Raw genomic sequence first — 24,167 nt, forward strand, 5'->3', positions numbered from 1 at the left:
TTCCTTTTATTTTCTCTTCCTCCTGATTTTCTCATTTACTGTTAAAACATCATATACAAACAGTATATTATTTGTATTTTATGTCTTGATGCACCTCAATTTCAACACGTCTAAAACTGAATTCATCATCTCTCTCTCTAAACCTATTTCTCCTCCTCCACTTCCTAGCATATGCTTCAATGTGTAGCCTCTAGGCCAGGTGTGGTGGCTCAAACCTGTAATCTCAGCACTTTGGGAGGCTGAGGCAGAAGGATTACTTTGAGACCCTGTCTCTCTAAGAAAACAAATGTGTGTGTGTGTGTAAAATACGATGCTAAGGACTATATATATAGGCCATCTACGTATTCTATATATATATATATATATATTACACATATAAGGACTATATACATATGGCATATATATATAAACACACGGCCAGGCACAGTGGCTCACGTCTGTAATCCCAACACATTGGGAGGCCAAGGCGAGTCAATCACTTGAGCTCAGGGGCTAGAGACCAGCCTGGGCAATGGGGCAAAACCCTGTCTCTACAAAAAACACAAAAATTAGCCAGATGTGATAGCGCGAGCCTATAGTCCCAGCTACTTGCAGGGCTGAGGTGGGAAGATCACTTGAGCCCAGGAGGTTGAGGCAGCAGTGAGCTGTGTTCGTGCCACTCTACTCCAGCCTGGGCAACAAAGTGAGACCCCCATCTCAAAAAAATAAAAATAAAAAACAAAGTATAGCCTCTAGTTCAGCCTGCCTGGGTCCCACTTCTAACATCTTTCTGATGTGCTCAAAAGAGGGAAGACTCTGAGATAAAACTGAGCAAATGGCTGAACAGCAGAGTGGTCTAGAGTGTGGGCTTTAAAGTCAGGCCAGACTTACATCCAGGCTCTGCAGCCACTAGCTGTGTGATCTTGGGCAAGTCACTTCACCTCTCTAAGCATCAACCTCTTCAATCAAAGAATGGTGATGAATAACAACACCCACTTCCCTGGGTAGTTATGAGGATGAAATAAGAGAATACAAAGAGCTTAGCACAGGGCCAGGCACATGGCACTCAGATGGCTTCTTTTTTGTTATTATTAATGGCATTACTCCCCACATAATTCTCAGGTTAAAACCTGGAAGCAGGCTGGGTGTGGTGGCTCATGCCTGTAATCCCAGCCTGCATGTTGTGCACATGTACCCTAGAATTTAAAGTATAATAAAAATGACAAAAACAAAAAAACCCCTACAGTATAGAGTACAAAGTCCAAACTTCTTAGCATGTCACAGAAAGTCCTTAGCATCATATCATACCACAGCCCCTTAATTCTCATGTTCCAGCAGTTCTAAATTCCATGTAATTCCCCAAGCATGCTGCTTCTTCACACCCAGTGTGCTTGCTTCCACTACCTGGAGCATCCTCCCTCCATTCTGCCAACTCCCAGCTCCTCCAGGCTCTGCCTTACAGCCACAGGCTCACTTCTCATGTCCGGCTAGTGAGCCCATCAGCTAGGCAGTGTATCTACGAGTACTGGCAGGCTGCAGTGAAGCATTAATGAGCTTATTAAAATAATCGTAGTTCCTCCTGGAAAGAAAACGCATTTTCCTATTTGCCAGTCTGTCCATTCCTTACTTTTACTGCATTTTGTCACATCTGGCCCACTTCTTTGAGTAATCTGGAGTTGAGACTTCTCACTAACTTATTCCTATTTTATGAACTTGCTAGATTTTTCTCCACTTAGTACCCTGTGCTTGTCTGAGACAGGTGAACAGTCAGAGTACCAATCCTTCATCTCGGGGAGACACTTCTCCCCTGTGAGGCCAATTAGCTCAGAGGTCAGAACCACAATCCTGCTCTCCATGCTCCATCTTCTTCTTTTTTCTTTTTGAGCTGGAGTTTCATTCTTGTTGCCCAGGCTAGAGTACAATGGCGCAATCTCAGCTCACTGTAACCTCCGCCTCCCGGGTTCAAGTGATTCTCTTGCCTCAGCCTCCCGAGTAGCTGGAATTATAGGCGCCCACCACCATGCCCAGCTAATTTTTTATATTTTTAGTAGAGACAGGGTTTCACCATGTTGGCCAGGCTGGTCTCAAACTCCTGACCTCAAGTGATCCGCCCACCTCGACCTCCCAAAATTTTGGGATTCCAGGCATGACCTACCGTGCCTGGCCCTCAAAGCTGCATCTTCTAACCCAGTGGTCTCCCAAGTAGTCTTCCCCCAAGGGAAGCATAGAATGATCCACTGAGGGTGGAAGTAAATATCAGAACTTTTATTCATGTTAATGTTTACAAAAAACACAAAGAAAAACATGACGTTCTATTAACAGTTACTATATGGACTGACTACAAGACATTCCCTGGGCCATGTTAAGTGGTCATGTGTTGAAGACAGGACACAGCAGGTATCCTGAGGGGGTTGTGGGAGAATTTCCATCACAAAGAGGGGGCCTCAGCACCACTCTTCATTCATTTAGTCATTTTCACTTTACTGCAACCTAATGCCTGAATGAGGTTATTGAGGTTCTAAAGCTTAAATGCTGAGGCCTCAAGCATTTAGAGTGGGGAGGATAAAGACGCAGTGGAGGAGACGAGGACTTTCAGGGTGAAGCTGGTGGACAGGAGGAAAACTACGAGAAGATGACAACGTAGAAGCCGAGCAAAGAAAGGAGAAAGTGGTCAGCTGGATCGAATGCTGCAAGCTTTCAGATGAAGACTGGATTTCACAGGGTGGGACTTTAGCAGAGTGGTTTCATTGGAGGAGGGAGGAAAACAAAAGCCCAATAGGAGGCGTTTAAGGTAGAGTAGGAGGTGAAGAAGTGGAGATAGTGAGTCATAAGAATTCTTTCAAGGAGGCTGCTAAAAAGGGGGCACAAAAAGTAGAGTAGTTGGAAGGGTATGTGGAATCAAACAGCTTTTTTCAGAAGATGGGAGATATCACATATTTAAATGCTGATCGAAATAATCCAGTAAAGAGGAGAAATTTCGTAACAAGATAATGTGTAACTGTAAACGTAAAGTGTTACAGGAAGTCAGGGACCCCGAACGGAGGGACCAGCTGAAGCCACGGCAGAAGAACATAAACTGTGAAGATTTCATGGACATTTATTAGTTCCCCAAATTAATACTTTTATAATTTCTTACACCTGTCTTTACTGCAATCTCTGAACATAAATTGTGAAGACTTCATGGACATTTATCACTTCCCCAATCAATACTCTTGTGATTTCCTGTGCCTGTCTTTAATCTCTTAATCCCGTCATCTTCGTAAGCTGAGGATGTATGTTGCCTTAGGACCCTGTGATGATTGCGTTATCCGTACAAATTGTTTGTAAAACATGTGTCTTTGAACAATATGAAATCTGGGCATCCTAAAAAACCAAAAGGATAACAGCGATTTTCAGGGAATAAGGGAGATAACCATAAGGTCTGACTGCCTGTGGGGCTGGGCAGAACAGAGTCATATTTCTCTTCTTGCAGAAAGTGAATAGGAGAAATATCACTGAATTCTTTTCCCAGCAAGGAATAACCCTGGGAAGGGAATGCATTCCCAGGGAGAGGTCTCTAAAATGGCCACTCTGGGAGTGTCTGTCTTATGCAGTTGAAGATAAGGGATGAAATACGCCCTGGTCTCCTGCAGCGCCCTCAGGCTTGCTAGAATCAGGAAATTCCAGCCTGGCAAATTCTAGTCAAATTGGTTGTCTGCTCTCATACCCTGTTTCCTGTTAAGATGTTTATCAATGGCAATGCGTGCCCAGCGGGACATGGAACCTCATCAGTAATTCTAATTTTGCCCTGGCCTTGTGATCTTGCTCTGCCATTTGCCTTGTGATATTGTGTTGCCTTGTGAAGCACGTGACCTCTGTGATCCACTCCCTATTTGTACACTCCCTCCCCTTTTGAAATCCCTAATAAAAACTTGCTGGTTTTGCGGCTCAAGGGGCACCATGGAACCTGCCAACATGTGATGTCACCCCCAGAGGCCCAGCTGTAAAATTTCTCTCTTTGTACTCTTTCTCTTATTTCTCAGACCAGCCGACACTTAGGGAAAACAGAAAAGAACCTATGTTGAAATATTGGGGGCTGGTTCCCCCGATAATAAAGTCTTTGAAAACTGTGCCCAATAGGAAGAGGACCAGTTTTTCCTTGTAACAAGAGATATGGCAGACTACAGGGTATGATGCAGATTGGCAGACAGGTAGGTAGGTAGATAGATCTGGTGGTAGGAAGATGAAGAAAGAAATTCTGTTATTAACCAGCTTCTATTTTCATAGTTAAAAAAAAAAAGAAAAATAAAAAAATCAGATAAGAACAAGGAAAGAGAGATGGGAAACTAAAAGTTCAAGGAAAACAAGGTTGTGAGCTGCTTCAGAGAGCAGGAGACAGAATTCCTGAGGGAAATAGAGCAGAGCTGCCGGAGGTGCTAAGCACCACATGAGGTTTGTAAACACATATTTGAAATGTGACCAGTTAGCAGGGGGATACATTTTTCTCCAGCCACACTGTGTTACTCATGTTCAGGTGAAGAGCAGGCAAAGAGAATAACCAGGGCTGGGATTTTTCCAGAGTACTGAGGAGAAAAAGGCAAGGGAGATAGATGAGGGCGTCCATTACAGAGTGGAGCAGTGGACCTCATGGATGGAATCTAAGCTAGTTAAGAATGAGATGAATCTAAATCAACAACACTTTTATTTAATAGCAATTCAAAAACCCTTTTTCTCTCAATTAAAAATTATTAATATTTTAGATATTTAATTTTTAAACATCTTGCCAACTGTGATGACTTCTTCAGATCACTAAATGTCACCAACATTCACCTTGTTACACAGGCCAAAAGTCTGATGGCCTGTGACTTGATGACTTTTTCATACTCAGTACAACAGCAAAAGCCATTCTCCTTTGAAAATATACTCTGGACCTAACTACTTCTCAGCACCTCTACCACTACGACCCCAGGGCTTGTGCTTGGACCATTCCATTGCTCATCCTTTGTTATCTACTTTTCCACTCAGAAGCCAAAGAACTTCAAATTTAAATCAGATGAAGCCCTTCCCTTCAACCATTCAACGCCTCTTGGTCACAGCTGGAAAAGAAATCCACATCCTGGCCGTGGCCCGTACGACCCCACATGACCCAGCTCCCGGGTTTCTCTACCCTGCCCAGCCACACTGGCCTCTGTAACACTCTTCAGTCCTGCCAAGCACACTTGCACCTCAGGACCTTTGTGCCTGCTGTCCCTGGAACAGTCTCCCCTCAAGAGTTTCATGCAATTTGCTCTCATTTCATTCATATCTCGGCTCAAATGTCACTTCCTCATAGAAACCTTCCCTGACCATCCATCTGAAAACACCGATATGCCAACACCTTTTCTCCTGTCTCAGCTTCACTTTTCTTCAGGGCACTTTTCATTACCTCCTATTACAATCCTATTTTTCTGTCTTCCCCAAGAACGTAATCTCCACGAGGGATTTTCTGTTTGGTTCACCATTGTGTCCCACGTGCCTACAATAGTGCATTTCACATGTGGTAAGTATCAATAAATATTTATTCAATAAATGAGTCGTTTTTTAGTCTTCTTTTTGTGCATTTAAAAAGTATATTTACCCAGTAATACAAGAATATAATTTATAAATAAAAAATATACTAGGGATACACACTCAAACATTGTTTACCGAAGGGGCATATAGTAAAAAGGAAAGAAAATTCTGACAATCACAGATGTAACCAATCAACAAGCCAGCACACATGCCCTAAGGATAGCGTCATGGAGAGCCTGTCACTCTCTCTCTCAGGAGACTTTGGTCATCTCCAGCTGCTCCTTGCAAGAAGAAAAAACTCCCCATATGGGGTTAAGGCCTTCAACCAACAATTCTGTCCTCTGTCCTTACATTCCTCTGGAATATTTTGCTAGAAATGAATGGATTGTTTGTTCTGATACAAAGAAGGGTTGATTACTTACTGGTCCTACGCAATTGAGGACAACTGTTGCCTGTTTAGCCATTTCATCAAGCGAGGCCGGATTAGCGATATCACAGATGATGATTCCAACTTCAGACGACAGTGTTGGTCTTCCTAAAATAAGAAACAAATGAAGTAAAGTAAATCCCGGTAGGGGATTACATCTTCCTTACCTTCTTTTTACAGTAATCAGTGACAGCAAATTACCAAATACACTGATATACTGAAAGCTAGCTCTCCCGCTTAGACAAAAGATAAAACTGTTTTTAATCAGGTAATACAAAAGGAAAAGATTATGAGGAAAACTGAGTTAACACTAAGGGTTACTAAAAAACTGACCTTTTAAAAAAATCGAAAAGCGTTGTGTAAATAACAACCCTGTGCAACATGACAATTTCACAATCAAGTTTAAATGCTGAGCAGATAACTATCCAGACTTCCTTTCCAACAAGAAATTTATGTCATAAAAATAGTTTCTTGGCCAGGGGCAGTGGCTCAGCACTTTGGAAAGTCAAGGTGCAAAGATCTCTTGAGCTCAGGAGTTCCAGACCAGCTTGGGCAACATAGCAAGACCTTGTCTCTACTAAAAAAAAAAAAAAAAAAAAAATTATCTGACATGGTGGCATAGCCTGTAGTCCCAGCTACTCAGGAGGCTGAGGTGGTAGAATCACTTAGACACAGAGGTCAAGGCTGCAGTGAGCTGTGATCATGCCACTGCACTCCAGCCTGGGTGGCAGAATGAGACCTAGTCTTTAAAAAAATAAAGTTTCGGCCAGGTGCGGTGGCTCACGCCTGTAATCCCAGCACTTCGGAAGGCCGAGGTGGGCGGATCACAAGGTCAGGAGATCAAGACAATCCTGGCCAACACGGTGAAACCCCGTCTTTACTAAAAATACAAAAGATTAGCCGGGCATGGTGGCGGGCGCCTGCAGTCCCAGCTTCTCGGGAGGCTGAGGCAGGAGAATGGCGTGAACCCCGGAGGCGGAGCTTGCAGTGAGCCAAGATCACACCACTGCACTCCAGCCTGGGCGACAGAGAGAGACTCCGTCTCAAAAAAATAAAAAAAATAAAATAAATTTAAAAAGTTTCTCATCAACTACTAAACAATTACTATGATCCAGTTGTAGGTGATGGAGAGTCTCGGACTGACTGTTAACATCAAAACCATCAGGGCCGGGTGCAGTGGCCCACGCCTGTAATCCCAGCACTTTGGAAGGCCAAGAAGGGTGGATCACGAGGTCAGGAGATTGAGACCATTCTGGCTAACACGGTGAAACCCCGTCTCTACTAAAAATCCAAAAAATTAGCCAGGCGTGGTGGCAGGCGCCTGTAGTCCCAGCTACTCAGGAGGCTGAGGCAGGAGAATGGCAAACAAACAAACAAAAAAAATTAGAACTGTGAAGTGAAAAGCACACGCTATATAAACACACACAGGCTCATAAGAAAATAATTGGAATTAACTGGCTCAACTAAGTGATGCAGGTTTCAATAGGTGAAGTTATATCCCCCACAATAAAACTTGATTTGGGCATTATATATGGTAAGGGACTAGGCTGTACCGGTACGATCTTGCTGAGCCGGAAAAAGAAATGGAAGCATATATTTTCATAGTGAAATTACTTCTCTTGGAAAAATAACGACCAAAAAGCTCTTTGGTCAGAATTATGTGTTGGTAGTGTCAGCACCAAAAGCTGTAGGACAGTCCAGCCTACGTGGTGTCTTCTGTACATAACCACGAACAAAAGCACTCCGAGCAGGGCATTGTATGAAAGCAGATTAAACAGAATGTAATATTTCCAGAACTCTAATGGGTGTCTGTATAAGGGAAATCTACGGTGGGGAGTTAATAGCCAAATTTAAAGGCTACGGAGTCGTAAGTCAGATGTCTCCCCAGCCATGAAGGCAGCGGGATCCGTGTGTCTGTCTCCTCTCTGTCCCATCCTGCACCCCAGACTCGGGACAGGTCTTAGCATGGACAAGGTCACTCAATATATGCTACCTTAATGCTTAGAGAATCAATAAATATATGCTACCTGAATGCTTAGATTATCAATAAATACATGCTACCTGAATGCTTAGAGAATACGTAAGCGTCTAAACCAGAAATACACACTTTTTATTCTCTGAAGAGGAAGACTGCTAGAGTATTCTTACACACAAAACAAGAAACAAAAACAGAATAGCCACAAAGACACTGTCAGTACAACTCGTAAGCTTGCTCTCCCGTCCTCAAAACACGAGGCAAAGGGAGACTCCGATCTCCAAGAGACCAAAGCCCTCCTCTCCTTTCCGACCAAATATCAAGAAACCTGCAGACTCAACAGGTGCCCCTGCTGCGGGGCAGGATGAAGCAGAGAGAGGGACAACTCAAGTTCTTGACCATTTCGCCAGGGGAGCTCCCCAGACTGAGGCAGAAATGCAAAAAGCGGGAAAGAGGAGAAAGAAAGAAAAAAAATGTGTGTGTGTGTGTGTGTGTGTATATATATATACACACACACACACACACACATACAGTTAAGGAGGTGGGACAAAGCTATGGCACTATTTGAAACATCCCTCCCTCTCCTCTTCCTGTCCTCACGCGGGGCTCGGGGACACGTGGGGCGCATCCCTGCGGGAGAAACGCTCGTTTGGGGCGACGCGGGGTCCCCGGCCCAGCCGCCCGCGCAGCTCCGTCCCGCCCCGCCCCCGTACCCAGCTTCAGGGCCGCCTTCTCCAGCACCCGCTGCAGCTTCTCCCGGGAGCGGCCCGCCACGGCCCAGGGCAGGCGGGAGCTCCGCTCCGGGTCCACCTGCTCCCGGGCCACCTCCTCGGTCACGAACTGGCCGGTGAAGCCAGACGCGCCGAACACCACCAGGTGGAAAAGCCTCTGCTCGGTCGCCATGACGAGTCCACAGCGAGCCCAGGCCCGGGGCGGGCTGAGTCCACGGCGCCTGCGCCTCAGGCAGCGACTCCAGTACCCGGCGCAGCAACCGCCGCCGTCGCCACAGCCGCCGCCGTCGCAGCAGCCAGCGCGCCGGGCTCCCTTCACCCCGCGCGCGCCGCCGCGCCAGGGCCACGCCCACGCCCACGCCGCCTCGCGCCGGAGCCGCAGGGCAGCGGCTTGCTTGGGAGGCTTCCGACCGGAGGCTTCCTAGGGCGGTGGCCCTGGGGGCGAGTCCGCTTCCAAGCCTGGCAGGCGCGGCCGGCGGCCCGTAATTCCGTCCTGCGGTTTGTTCTGCACGGCTCTGGCCGCCCGGGGCAGCGCATCTTCTAGCCCTGCTGGAAGCTGGAGGCGGCAGCCGGTTGTCCTTGTTGCACGTTGGGGTGGAGCAAAGAGTGCGAGAAAATCTGCGGATGGCCTTGAGGATGGCCCACGCCGAGAACCCTTGAGCTTGCTTGCTTGCTTCCTGTCTTGCTTCCTTTTTTTCCCTTTCTTTTCTCTTTTCTATATTTGAGATGGAGTCTCACTCTGTCGCCCAGGCTGCAGTGCAGTGGCGCGATCTCGGCTTACTGCAACCTCCGCCTCCTGGTTCAAGCCATTCTTCTGCCTCAGCCTCCCGAGTAGCCGGGATTACAGGAGAGCGCCCCCATGCCCTGCTAATTTTTGTGTTTTTAGTAGAGATGGGGTTTCACCTTGTTGGCCAGGCTGGTCTCAAACTCCTGACCTCAGGTGATCCACCCACCTCGGCCTCCCAAACGGTCGGGATTACACGCATGAGCCACTGCACCCAGCCCATTCCTGATTTTTAAAAACTCTCATTCAAATAGGAATAAATGGATGCTTTTAAAAATTTTGAAGTATATGTCTTGCAAAAAAGGTACAGCCAATAACAAATATGTACCCTCAACACAGCTTAAGAAAAATATTCCAGATAGCGAGGCTTCATTCCTGAACACATTTCCTTTTCCTCCCCAAGGCGGCCACTTGCCTGAATTCAGTGTTTATTATTCCTATTCCTATCTTTCTGCTTTTATATATGTATGTATTTATAAATATTATAGTACTGTTTTGCATATTTTGAATATTTTGTAAATGTTAATCCTGCAACTTTCTTATTTGGTCATGATGTCGTGAACTTATTCCCAAATAATTCAGAATAAAAAAATAATGTCTGTGATACGTGTGTGGAGAGAGGGAGAGAGAGAGAAATATACCAAATTTTACAATGCTTTTGTACAATTTTGTATAGTGCTTTTGTGCAATATAATACAAAGAATGCTACAATAAAATTCTTGTACATTTCTCCTAAAGCACCTGTGCGAAAGTATATTGAATATATGTCAGGAATGAAAATGGTTGGTGCTAGAATATTCATATTTGAGTTATCTCATTGCTTTTTAAAGCACATGCACTAATTTTCGCTCTCAGCAGGATACAAGAATCCTCTTGCTTTACGTGCTTGTCAGCACTTGGTATTCTCTGACTTCACGCTTGTCCATCTGGTGGGTTTAAAGTAGTAAGCGTTCAAGTATTTATTAAACACTTAACTATATACTAGGCACTAGGAATAAAGTACTGGGGATATGGCAACAAATAAAGCCCCTGCCCTCAAGAAGTTTACATTCTAGTGGAGTAAGCAGTCACTAAAAAATAATCTCACACAGCCAGGTACAGTGGCATGCACTTTTAGTCCCAGCTACTTAGGAGGCTGAGGCAGGAGGATTGCTTGAACCTAAGAGTTGGAGGTTATAGTGAGCTACACTCCAGCCTGGGTGACAAAGTGAGACACTCTCTAAAACAAAGCAAAACAAAAAAACAAACAAAAAACTAAAATAAAACAATATGTGTGTGTGTGTATATATATATATATATATATATTTTTTTTTTTTTTTTTTGGGAAGAACGCTTGCTATGGTTTGGATGCTTGGCCCCCCCAAATCACATGTTGAAATGTAATCCCCAGCATTGGAGGTGGGGCCTGGTGGGAGATGTTTGGGTCATGGGGGTGGATCCCTCATGAATGGCTTGGTGCCATCCCCAGGATAATGAGTATGTTCTCTCTGTATGAGTTCCTACAAGAGCTGATAGTTGAAAGAGCACTCATCCTTCTCTCTCTTAATCTCTCTCTCACCATGTGATACATTGGCTCCACTTCACCTTCTGCCACAATTGGAAGCTTCCTGAGGCCTCACCAGAAGCAGATGCTGGCACTATGCTTTATGTACTTCCTGCAGAACCATGAGCCAAAATATAAACTTTTTTCTTTATAAATTAACCAGCCTCAGGCATTCCTTTATGGCAACGCAAAAATGGACTAACATAATGGTCATTGCAGCATTGCTTTGTAATAACAAAAAGTAGAAACAACTGAAATGTCATTTATCAGAGGAATTATTAAACAAATTATGGTGTGCTATTCATTCAATAGGAATTGTACAGCTATAAAGAATGAAGTATGACTATTCAGGTGGCTCTAGGTAAAAAACACGCAACAACAACAAAAACAAAAGAATGAAGTAGGCTGGGCACAGTGGCTCACGCCTGTAATCCCAGCACTTTGGGAAGCCAGGGCAGGAGGATCACTTGAGTCCAGAAGTTTGAGGCCAGTCTAGGCAATGTACCGAGACCCCATCTCTTAAAAAAAAAAAAAAATTTTTTTTTTTTTTTTAATTAGCCGGGTGTGGTAATGTGCATCTGTAGTCCTAGCTACCTGAGAGACTGAGGTGGGAAGATTGCTTGAGCCCAGGAGTTAGAGGTTACAGTAAATCATGACCACACTACTGCACTGCAGCCTGGGCAACAGAGCAAGACTATGTTTCCAAAAAAAAAAAAAACAAAACAAAACTGTGTATAGTGACGTGGAAAATTGTCCAAATTTCCTAACATTACAAGAGTATATTTAAGACAAAAAATGTATGTATATGCACACAAAATGTTAAGAATACATGATAAATCTTTTTTTTATTATACTTTAAGTTTTAGGGTACATGTGCACAACGTGCAGGTTAGTTACATATGTATACATGTGCCATGTTGGTGTACTGCAGCCATTAACTCGTCATTTAACATTAGGTATATCTCCTAATGCTATCCCTCCCCCCTCTCCCCACCCCACAACAGGCCCAGGTGTATGATGTTCCCCTTCCTGTGTCCATGTGTTCTCATTGTTCAATTCCCACCTATGAGTGAGAACATGCTGTGTTTGGTTTTTTGTCCTTGTGATAGTTTGCTGAGAATGATGGTTTCCAGTTTCATCCATGTCCCTACAAAGGACATGAACTCATCATTTTTTATGGCTGCACAGTATTCCATGATATTTATGTGCCACATTTTCTTAATCCAGTCTATCATTGTTGGATATTTGGCTTGGTTCCAAGTCTTTGCTATTGTGAATAGTATTGGGGAACCTGCCCCGATATTCACGTAGGTTCTTTTCTATTTTCCCTAAGCGTCAGCCAGCTTGAGAAATAAAGGGACAGAGTACAAAAGAGAGAAATTTTAAAGCCAGGCATCCGGGGGGAGACATCACATGTCGGTAGGTTCCGTGATGCCCCACAAGCCGCAAAAACCAACAAGTTTTTATTAGGGATTTTCAAAAGGGGAGGGAGTGTGCAAATAGGTGTGGGTCACAGACATCAAGTACGTTACAAGGTAATAGAATATCACAAGGCAAGCGGAGGCAGGGCAAGATCACAGGACCACAGGACCGAGGTGAAATTACATTGCTAATGAAGTTTCGGGCACCATTGTCATTGATAACATCTTATCAGGAGACAGGGTTTTGAGATCAACCGGTTTGACCAAAATTTATTAGGTGGGAATTTCCTCTTCTTCATAAGCCTGGGAGCTCTATGGGAGACTGAGGTCTATTTCACCCCTGCAGTCTCGACCATAAAAGACAGGCACACCTGGCGGGGGGGCGTTTATAGGCCTATACCTCCAGGCATGTATTCTGTTTCCCAGGGATGTTCCTTGCTGAGAAAAAGAATTCAGCGATATTTCTCCCATTTGCTTTTGAAAGAAGAGAAATATGGCTTTGTTCCGCCCGGCTCACCAGCGGTCAGAGTTTAAGGTTGTCTCTCGTATTCCCTGAACAATTGCTGTTATCCTGTTCTTTTTTCAAGGTGCCCAGATTTCATATTGCTCAAACACACATGCTGTACAATTTGTGCAGTTAATGCAATTATTACAGGGTCCTGAGGTGACATACATGCTCCTCAGCTGACAGGATTAAGAGATTAAAGTAAAGACAGGCATAGGAAATCACAAGGATATTGATTGGGGAAATGATAAGTGTCCATGAAATATTTACAATTAATGTTTAGAGATTACAGTAAAGACAGGCATAAGAAATTATAAATGTATTAATTTGGGGAACTAATAAATGACCATGAAATCTTTACAATCCACATTCTTCTGCCATGGCTTCAGCTGGTCTCTCCGTTTGGGGTCCCTGACTTCCCGCAGCAGAATAATGCCGCAATAAACATACGTGTGCATGTGTCTTTATAGCAGCATGATTTCTAATCCTTTGGGTATATACCCAGTAATGGGATGGCTGGGTCAAATGGTATTTCTAGTTCCAGGTCCCTGAGGAATCGCCACACTGTCTTCCACAATGGTTGAACTAGTTTACAGTCCCACCAACAGTGTAAAAGTGTTCCTATTTCTCCACATCCTCTCCAGCACCTGTTGTTTCCTGACTTTTTAATGACTGCCATTCTAACTGGTGTGAGATGGTATCTCATTGTGGTTTTGATTTGCATTTCTCTGATGGCCAGTGAGGATGAGCATTTTTTCATGCGTCTTTTGGCTGCATAAATGTCTTCTTTTGAGAAGTGTCTGTTCATATCCTTCACCCACTTTTTGATGGAGTTGTTTGTTTTTTTCTTGTAAATTTGTTTGAGTTCATTGTAGATTCTGGATATTAGCCCTTTGTCAGATGAGCAGATTGCAAAAATTTTCTCCCATTCTGTAGGTTGCCTGTTCACTCTGATGGTAGTTTCTTTTGCTGTGCAGAAGCTCTTTAGTTTAATTAGATCCCATTTGTCAATTTTGGCTTTTGTTGCCATTGCTTTTGGTGTTTTAGACATGAAGTCCTTGCCCATGCCTATGTCCTGAATGGTATTGCCTAGGTGTTCTTCTAGGGTTTTTATGGTTTTAGGTCTAACATTTAAGTCTCCAATCCATCTTGAATTAATTTTTGTATAAGGTGTAAGGAAGGGATCCAGTTTCAGCTTTCTACATATGGCTAGCCAGTTTTCCCAGCACCATTTATTAAATAGGGAATCCTTTCCCCATTGCTTGTTTTTCTCAGGTTTGTCAAAGATCATATAGTTTAGATATGCGGCATTATTTCTGAGGGCTCTGTTCTGTTCCATTGATCTATATCTCTGTTTTGGTACCAGTACCATGCTGTTTTGGTTACTGTAGCCTTGTAGTATATAGTTTGAAGTCAGGTAGCGTGATGCCTCCAGCTTTGTTCTTTTGGCTTAGGATTGACTTGGCGATGTGGGCTCTTTTTTGGTTCCATATGAACTTTAAAGTAGTTTTTTCCAATTCTGTGAAGAAAGTCATTGGTAGCTTGATGGAGATGGCATTGAATCTATAAATTACCTTGGACAGTATGGCCTTTTTCATGATATTGATTCTTCCTATCCACGAGCATGGAATGTTCTTCCATTTGTTTGTATCCTCTTTTATTTCATTGAGCAGTGGTTTGTAGTTCTCCTTGAAGAGGTCCTTCATATCCCTTGTAAGTTGGATTCCTAGGTATTTTATTCTCTTTGAAGCAATTGTGAATGGGAGTTCGCTCATGATTTGGCTCTCTGTTTGTCTGTTATTGGTGTATAAGAATGCCTGTGATTTTTGCACATTGATTTTGTATCCTGAGATTTTGTTGAAGTTGCCTATCAGCTTAAGGAGATTTTGGGCTGAGATGATGGGGTTTTCTAGATATACAATCATGTTATCTGCAAACAGGGACAATTTGGCTTCCTCTTTTCCTGATTGAATACCCTTTATTTCCTTCTCCTGCCTGAATGCCCTGGTCAGAACTTCCAACACTATGTTGAGTAGGAGTGGTGAGAGAGGGCATCCCTGTCTTTTGTCAGTTTTTAAAGGAATGCTTCCAGTTTTTGCCCATTCAGTATGATATTGGCTGTGGGTTTGTCATAGATAGCTCTTATTATTTTGAGGTACATCCCATCAATACCTAATTTATTGAGAGTTTTTAGCATGAAGCATTGTTGAATTTTGTCAAAGGCCTTTTCTCCATCTATTGAGATAATCATATGGTTTTTGTCGTTGGTTCTGTTTATATGCTGGATTACATTTATTGATTTGCGTATGTTGAACCAGCCTTGCATCCCAGGGATGAAGCCCATTTGATCATGGTGGATAAGCTTTTAGATGTGCTGCTGGATTCGGTTTGCCAGTATTTTATTGAGGATTTTTGCATTGATGTTCATCAGGGATATTGGTCTAAAATTCTCCTTTTTTGTTGTGTCTCTGCCAGGCTTTGGTATCAGGATGATGCTGGCCTCATAAAATGAGTTAGGGAGGATTCCCTCTTTTTCTATTGATTGGAATAGTTTCAGAAGGAATGGTACCAGCTCCTCCTTGTACCTCTGGTAGAATTCGGCTGTGAATCCATCTGGTCCTGGACTTTTTTTGGTTGGTAAGCTATTAATTATTGCCTCAATTTCAGAGCCTGTTATTGGTCTATTCAGAGATGCAATTTCTTCCTGGTTTAGTCATGGGAGGGTGTATGTGTCGAGGAATTTATCCATTTCTTCTAGATTTTCTAGTTTATTTGTGTAGAGGTGTTTATAGTATTCTCTGATGGTAGTTTGTATTTCTGTGGGATCGGTGGTGATATCCCCTTTATCATTTTTTATTGCATCTATTTGATTCTTCTCTCTTTTCTTCTTTATTAGTCTTGCTAGCGGTCTATCAATTTTGTTGATCTTTTGGAAAAACGAGCTCCTGGATTCATTGATTTTTTTGAAGGGTTTTTTGTGTGTCTATTTCCTCCAGTTCTGCTCTGATCTTCGTTATTTCTTGCCTTCTGCTAGCTTTTGAATGTGTTTGCTCTTGCTTTTCTAGTTCTTTTAATTGTGATGTTAGGGTGTCAATTTTGGATCTTTCCTGCTTTCTCTTGTGGGCATTTAGTGCTACAAATTTCCCTCTACACACTGCTTTGAATGTGTTCCAGAGATTCTGGTATGTTGTGTCTTTATTCTCATTGGTTTCAAAGAACATCTTTATTTCTGCCTTCATTTCATTATGTACCCAGCAGTCATTCAGGAGCAGGTTGTTCAGTTTCCATGTAGTTGAGTGGTTTTTAGTGAGTTTCTTAATCCTGAGTTCTAGTTTGATTGCACTGTGGTCTAAGAGACAGTTTGTTATAATTTCTGTTCTTTTACATTTGCTGAGGAGTGCTTTACTTCCAACTATGTGGTCAATTTTGGAATAAGTGTGGTGTGGTGCTGAGAAGGATGTATATTCTGTTGATTTGGGGTGGAGAGTTCTGTAGATGTCTGTTAGGTCCGCTTGGTGCAGAGCTGAGTTCAATTCCTGGATATCCTTGTTAACTTTCTGTCTCGTTGATCTGTCTAATGTTGACAGTGGGATGATAAAGTCTCCCATTATTATTGTGTGGGAGTCTATGTCTCCTTGTAGGTCTCTAAGGACTTGCTTTATGAATCTGGGTGCTCCTGTATTGGTGCATATATATTTAGAATAGTTAGCTCTTGTTGTTGATTTGATCCCTTTACCATTATGTAATGGCCTTCTTTGTCTCTTTTTATCTTTGTTGGTTTAAAGTCTGTTTTATCAGAGACTAGGATTGCAACCCCTGCCTTTTTTTGTTTTCCATTTGCTTGTTAGATCTTCCTCCATCCATTTATTTTGAGCCTATGTGTGTCTCTGCATGTGAGATGGGTTTCCTGAATACAGCATACTGATGGGTCTTGACTCTTTATCCAATCTGCCAGTCTGCGTCTTTTAATTGGAGCATTTAGCCCATTTACATTTAAGGTTAATATTGTTACGTGTGAATTTGATCCTGTCATTATGATGTTAGCTGGTTATTTTGCTCTTAGTTGATGCAGTTTCTTCCTAGCCTCTATAGTCTTTACAATTTGGCATGATTTTGCAGTAGCTGGTACTGGTTGTTCCTTTCCATGTTTAGTGCTTCCCTCAGGAGCTCTTGTAGGGCAGGCCTAGTGGTGACAAAATCTCTCAGCATTTGCTTCTCTATAAAGGATTTTATTTCTCCTTCACTTATGAAGCTTAGTTTGGCTGGATATGAAATTCTGGGTTGAAAATTCTTTTCTTTAAGAATGTTGAATATTGGCCCCCACTCTCTTCTGGCTTGTACAGTTTCTGCCGAGAGATCCGCTGTTAGTCTGATGGGCTTCCCTTTGTGGGTAACCCGACCTTTCTCTCTGGCTGCCCTTAACATTTATTCCTTCATTTCAACTTTGGTGAATCTGACAATTATGTGTCTTGGAGTTGCTCTTCTCGAGGATTATCTTTGTGACGTTCCTGAATTTGAATGTTGGCCTGCCTTGCTAGATTGGGGAAGTTCTCCTGGATAATATCTTGCAGAGTGTTTTCCAACTTGGCTCCATCCTCCCTGTCACTTTCAGGTACACCAATCAGACGTAGATTTGGTCTTTTCACATAGTCCCATATTTCTTGGAGGCTTTGTTCATTTCTTTTAATTCTTTTTTCTCTAAACTTCTCTTCTTTCTTCATTTCATTCATTTCATTTGACCTTCCATCACTGATACTCTTTCTTCCAGTCGATTGAATTGGCTACTGAGGCTTGTGCATTCATCACGTAGTTCTTGTGCCTTGGTTTTCAGCTCCATCAGGTTCTTTAAGGACTTCTCTGCATTGGTTATTCTAGTTAGCCATTCATCTAATTTTTTTTCAAGGTTTTTAACTTGAAAAGTTAAAAACTTTTTTAACTTGAAAAGTTAAAAACTTTTTTAACTTGAAAAAGTCTTTGCCATGGGTTTGAACTTCCTCCTTTAGCTTGGAGTAGTTTGATTGTCTGAAGCCTTCTTCTCTCAACTCGTCAAAGTCATTCTCCACCCAGCTTTGTTCCATTGCTGGTGAGGAGCTGCATTCCTTTGGAGGAGGAAAGGTGCTCTGATTTTTAGAGTTTCCAGTTTTTCTGCTCTGTTTTCTCCCCGTCTTTGTGGTTTTATCTACCTTTGGTCTTTGATGATGGTGACGTACAGATGGGGTTTTGGTGTGGATGTCCTTTCTGTTTGTTAGTTTTCCTTCTAACAGTCAGGACCCTCAGCTGCAGGTCTGTTGGAGTTTGCTGGAGGTCCACTCCAGACCCTGTTTGCCTGGGTATCAGCAGCACAAGCTGCAGAACAGTGGATATTGGTGAGCAGCAAATGTTGCTGCCTGATTGTTCCTCTGGAAGTTTTGTCTCAGAGGAGTACCCGGCTGTGTGAAGTGTCAGTCTGCCCCTACTGGGGGGTGCCTCCCAGTTAGGCAACTCAGGGGTCAGGGACCCACTTGAGGAGGCATTGTGTCCATTCTCAGATCTCCAGCTGTGTGCTGGGAGAACCACTACTCTCTTCAAAGCTGTCAGACAGGGACATTTAAGTCTGCAGAGGATTCTGCTGCCTTTTGTTTGGCTATTCCCTGCCCCCAGAGGTGGGGTCTACAGAGGCAGGCAGGCCTCCTTCAGCTGCGGTGGGCTTCACCCAGTTCGAGCTTCCCAGCCGCTTTGTTTACCTACTCAAGCCTCAGCAATGGCAGGCGCCCCTCCCCCAGGCTCGCTGCTGCCTTTCAGTTTGACCTCAGACTGCTGTGCTAGCAATGAGTGAGGCTCCGTGGGCATAGGACCCTCTGAGCCAGGCGTGGGATATAATCTACTGGTGTGCCGTTTGCTAAGACCATTGGAAAAGTGCAGTATTAGGGTGGGAGTGACCAGATTTTCCAGGTGCCGTCTGTCACCCCTTTCTTTGACTAGGAAAGGGAATTCCCTGACCCCTTGCACTTCCCGGGTGAGGTGATGCCTCACCCTGCTTCGGCTCACGCTGGGTGCACTGCACCCACTGTTCTGCACCCACTTTCTGACACTCCCCAGTGAGATGAGCCCAGTACCTCAGTTGGAAATGCAGAAATCACCCGTCTTCTGTGTCACTCACACTGGGAGCTCTAGACTGGAGCTGTTCCTATTCAGCCATCTTGGCTCCACTGGTAAATCTTAATAACTGTAAAATGCTTAGAAACATGCCTTACACATGGTAACTACTCAATAAATGTTAGCTATTGTTAATAGTAACAGTGATTATTACTGGGAAGTGGGTTTGTATAAATTATGCAAGAGAAAGGGGTTCATACTTTTTACCTTTCTATATTGTTCAAACTTTTTACCAATAATTTATATAATAATTATTTTATAATTTATAATAGTAAGTTTTTTAAAGGAGCAGGGGCTGATTTTCAGAAGGGCCCAAGGGGCAGCTGTGGGAATCACACCCCGCCATCTGCAGTTCTGACACTGAGGCCATGTTCCTGTTGCTTCCAGGGAACTTAATTTTTTTGTCCATCATAACATACAACAATATGAATGAATCCCACAAACACTAATCTGAGCAGAAAGCCAAACAGAGAACATCTGTGTCATTCTTTTCATCTAAAGCTCAAAAGCAGGCAAAACTGACTTACTGTGACAGGAATCTTGGAAAAATTTGCTTTTGTGTAGAGCAGTCCCAGGTCTAGCCCTTCTTGAAGCAATTCTTCATCTAAAGGATTTCCAAGGAATTCATTCTCTCCAGGGGCCAGCAGACAGCTTGATTTCTGCACCAAAGTTAGTGCCAAGAAAAAGGGAAGACCCCTTTCTCCTCCAAAAGAAGACAAGGTTGGCTTATGGGCAGGCTGTTAGCCACCACCTTCACAAAGTCAGAAACTGGGTCTTCTGAAGCTCGAGGGTGAAGGGTAGGACTAGGGGCACGAGAAGATAGAAGAATGCCTGCAACGTCAGTTGTGACTGTTTCCTAGGTGACAAAGATCCTCTCCTCGACCAAGCTCTAGCCAGATGACAAAGATCCTCTCCTCGACCAAGCTCTAGCCAGGTGACAAAGATCCTCTCGTTGACCAAATTCTAGCCAGGTGACAAGACCCTCTCCTCGGCCAAACTCTAGCCAGGTGGCAAAGATCCTCTCCTCGACCAAGCTCTAGCCAGGTGACAAAGATCCTCTCCTCGACCAAGCTCTAGCCAGGTGACAAAGATCCTCTCCTGGACCCAGCTCTAGCCAGGTGACAAACATCCTCTCCTGGACCAAGCTCTAGCCAGGTGACAAAGATCCTCTCCTGGACCAAGCTCTAGCCAGGTGACAAAGAACCTCTCGTTGACCAAACTCTAGCCAGGTGACAAAGATCCTCTCCTCGACCAAACTCTAGCCAGGTGACAAAAATCCTCTCCTCGACCAAGCTCTAGCCAGGTGACAAGGATTCTCTCCTTGACCAAGCTCTAGCCAGGTGACAAAGATCCTCTTTGTCCAGAATTGGTTCCTTCTGGTGGGTTCTTGGTCTTGCTGACTTCAAGAATGAAGCCACGGTCACTGGCAGTGAGTGGTAAAGTTCTTAAAGATGGTCTGTGCAGTTTGTTCCTTCACATGTTCAGATGTGTCCGCAGTTTCTTCCTTCTGGTGTGTTCGTGGTCTCACTGACTTCAGGAGTGAAGTCACAGACCTTCACAGTGAGTGTTACAGCTCTTAAAGGTGGTGCATCTGGAGTTGTTCGTTCCTCCTGGTGGGTTTGTGGTCTCAGCTGGCTTCAGGAGCAAAGCTGCAGACCTTCACGGTGAGTGTTACAGCTCATAAAGGTAGTGCAAACCCAAAGAGTGAGCAGCAGCAAGATTTATTGCAAAGAGCCAAAGAATGGCAGGGGACCCGAGGGGGTTGCCCCTGCTGGCTAGGGTGGCCAGCTTTTATTTCTTTCTTTTGCCCCACCCACATCCTGCTGATTGGTCCATTTTACAGAGCACCTATTGGTCCATTTTACAGAGTGCTGTTTGGTCCGTTTTTACAGAGTGCTGATTGGTGCGTTTGCAAATATTTCGCTAGACACAGAGTGCTGATTGGTGTGTTTTTACAGAGTGCTGATTGGTGTGTTTACAAACCTTTATCTAGACACAGAGCACTGATTGGTGCATTTACAATCCTTTAGCTAGACAGAAAAGTTCTCCAAGTCCCCACCCAATTAGCTAGACACAGAGTGCTGATTGGTGCATTTACAAACCTTTAGCTAGACAGAAAAGTTCTCCAAGTCCCCACCTGACCCAGAAGCCCAGCCAGCTTCACCTCTCAATCCCCCCTCTAAACAGGACTTCCCAACTGCTGTTGGGAATTGGCCGATGACCACTCTAGCTACTTCCTGCTGGATAGCGGCAAAGAAGGGACCCTACAGTTGTAGTGTCCTCCAGAGGGGAGCTCTTTAGGCCAGTGAAAGGGCCAGTGGGTCAGTCCGGGGATCCTTGGTAGAAGTTATTAGTTGAGCTCATTTGGGGTTCCATTTGTAAGACCATCTGTAGTTTGATGGCCTCGATTCTAGAGGAAACAAATTTGACAAGGAGGTTAAAAATACAGGGCCCAAAGGCGAGTAATAGAAAGATGGCTGCCACAGGACCTAGAAAGGGGAGAAGCCATGTGGCCGAACTCCAGAGGTTGGTATAAGAGTTTGAAAGGTGTGGTCTGATTTCAGAAGCCTTTTCCTGTAAATGCTGGGCAGTGTCTCATACTATCCCTGACTGGTTAGTGTAAAAACAACACTCTTCCCCTAAGAAGGTGTGGAGTCCTCCTTTCTCAGCAGTGTGGAGGTCTAGGCCTTGGTGGTTTTGGAGAGTCACTGCTGCCAAAGAATCTATTTTGGATTGTAGAGTAAGAATAGATTTCATTTTCTTGCAAACTATCTGAGAAATCCTTTGAGAGTTTGTGGTAGTAGGATAATGAAGTAGGTAAACTGGCTATTCCGGTTCCTGTAGCAGTGGCCATTTCTAACCCTATAAGTAGGGGTATTAGTTGTATGGCCCTGCACTGACAGACTTGAGCTTTGAGGGGCACTGATAGGGTCTGATTTCCATAAGATTAGAAGTTAGGATAATATCTGTTACACTGTTAACTTTTAGCAAACTTTACTTTTGTTGAAAACCTTGTAAGTTTGGGATTTCAATTATTCTTTGCTATTAATAAGACCTTGTTCAGTACGTATTAACTTAAAATTGGTATAGATGGCTCCTTCCTGATTCTGTAAGTACTTTAAGGTTTGGCTGAGTGCAAACAGCTTGCACGTTTGAGCAGATCAATTATTAGGCAATTTTCCTAACTCTGTTTCTATAAGAGTTTCCTTATCACTTACTGAATACCCCTTGTGTCTTTTTCCTTAATCGCCCAGGAGGAATCATCTATCATCCTGTCCTGAAGGGAGTTCCTCCTATGTCTGGTCGGACCTTCTGATTTAGATCCCCTGTTAGGAAACCTGCTGGGTTAAGGATTTTTGATAGGAAGGCTATGGGTTGTCACTGGCTTCCGTGCTTTTGGGCTATGCCCTTGTTTACACTGACAACAAGGTGGTATTAGAGTGTTATAGGGTTACAGAGAAGCTCTTCAATGATCAATTATAGGTTTTAAAGTTACCCTGGCTTTTAAAGGAATAGGGTACACTGTTTTTTCTTTACTACTTCTATCTTTCTTTCTGACTACCTCTTTGTCTCTGTCTCTTCCTCTCTCTGTCTCTTTGACTTTGTCTCTTTCTTTCTCTGTTCCTTTCTGCTGGTATTTCCCTGCCTCTGCCAGACACTTATGCTGCTGTTCTCCCCTCTCCTTCCCCTTTTTGGTGGCTTCAGCAGTGTAAGACAGCCACCTCCTTGAGTTTTTGCACTGAGTGCAACAACTCCATGATTTCCTTGTGGTATTTAATGGGGGTTCCCCCAGAGGTTAGGAACTCCCTTTCTTTCCATATTGCAGCATGGGCATGTGGGACTAGCTAAGCATACTTGCTATCTGTATACACATTTATTCTTTTTCCCTTTCCCATTTCTAAGGCTTGGGTAAGCACCCCTAGTTCTGCTAACTGGGCACTGGTCCCTGGGGGAATAGGCTTACTTTCAAGTACGGTTACATCACTAACTATGGCATAACCTGCCCTTTGTATCCCATTCTCCACAAATGAACTTCCATTCATATATAGGTTAAGGTCAGGATTAGCTAAGGGGACTTCTAAGAGATCATCTCAGGTGGCATAAGTCTGGACTATAATTTGTTGGCAGTCATGCTCAATTGGTTCCCCATCCTTTGGGAGAAAAGTGGCAGGGTTGAGGGCCATGCACATATGTATCTGAAGCAAAGAGTTGTGCCTGGTATCTAAGCAGGTGGTTGTCTGATAGCCATAAACTTCCTTTGACACCTAGTATGCCCCTTACATCATGAGTAGTCCAGACAGTGAGACCCTTTCCTTGTATTATTTTGATATCCTCTGATACTAAGACAGCCACCGCCGTAACTACCCTTAAACAGTGAGACCAGCCTTTTGCTACTACATCAATTTCCTTACTTAGATATGCCACTGGTTGTGGAGTTGTCCCACGAGTCTGAGTAATGACTCCAAGAGCTATCCCTGCTCTCTCTGTGACGTATAAAGAGAAGTTTTGTCCTGTGGGAAGGCTTAAAGCTGGAGCTTGTACCAGGGCCTGCTTTAAGGTTTTGAAGGCGATTTCTGCCCTGGTTCCCATTCAACTAGATGAGTATTTGCCCTCTGGGTCTCCTTGATTAGAGTATAGAGGGGCCTGGCTATCTCGCTGTATCTGGGGATCCATAGTCAGCAAAAGCCAGTGATTCCAAGAAACCCCCACAATTGTTGTAATGTCTTAGGGTGAGGATAAGCCAGTAAAGGCTATATTCATTCCTTGCTGAGGGCCCTGGTTCCTCTGGCTAAGATTTGACCTGCTTTAAGCAAAGCTGGGCCTTCCACCTAGACAACTTGTACCCTTGATTAGCTAGAAAGTTCAAGAGATCTAGAGTAGCCTGCTGGCATGAGGCTTCTGACCTGGTAGCCAAAAGTAAATCATCCACATACTGAAGGACCAGAGTGCCTGGACTTGAGAAGTGGCCTAGATCTTGGGCCAGTGCCTGACCAAATAGATGAGGGCTATCCCTAAACCCTTGGGGCAAGACCATCCATGCACGTTGGGATGTGTGGTCTGTGGGATCCTCAAAGGCAAAGAGAAACTGGGAGTCAGAGTGCAGAGGAATACAGAAGAAGGCATCCTTGAGGTCCAGA

At 43.9% G+C, this 24,167-nt stretch overlaps 1 protein-coding gene across 1 annotated transcript in view; it reads right to left on the reverse strand.

Moving 5' to 3' along the window:
• Window positions 1-8,860, reverse strand: part of SCCPDH (saccharopine dehydrogenase (putative)) — a 49,030-nt gene extending 40,170 nt beyond the window's left edge. The window contains 2 exon segments of the mRNA NM_001133324.1: window positions 5,931-6,043; window positions 8,624-8,860. Coding sequence (NP_001126796.1) covers window positions 5,931-6,043; window positions 8,624-8,813 — 303 coding nt within the window. The 5' untranslated portion in view covers window positions 8,814-8,860.
• Between the last annotated feature and the right edge of the window lie 15,307 nt (window positions 8,861-24,167).

The sequence above is a fragment of the Pongo abelii genome, chromosome 1 (assembly GCF_028885655.2).
Source record: "Pongo abelii isolate AG06213 chromosome 1, NHGRI_mPonAbe1-v2.0_pri, whole genome shotgun sequence".
NCBI lineage: Eukaryota > Metazoa > Chordata > Mammalia > Primates > Hominidae > Pongo > Pongo abelii.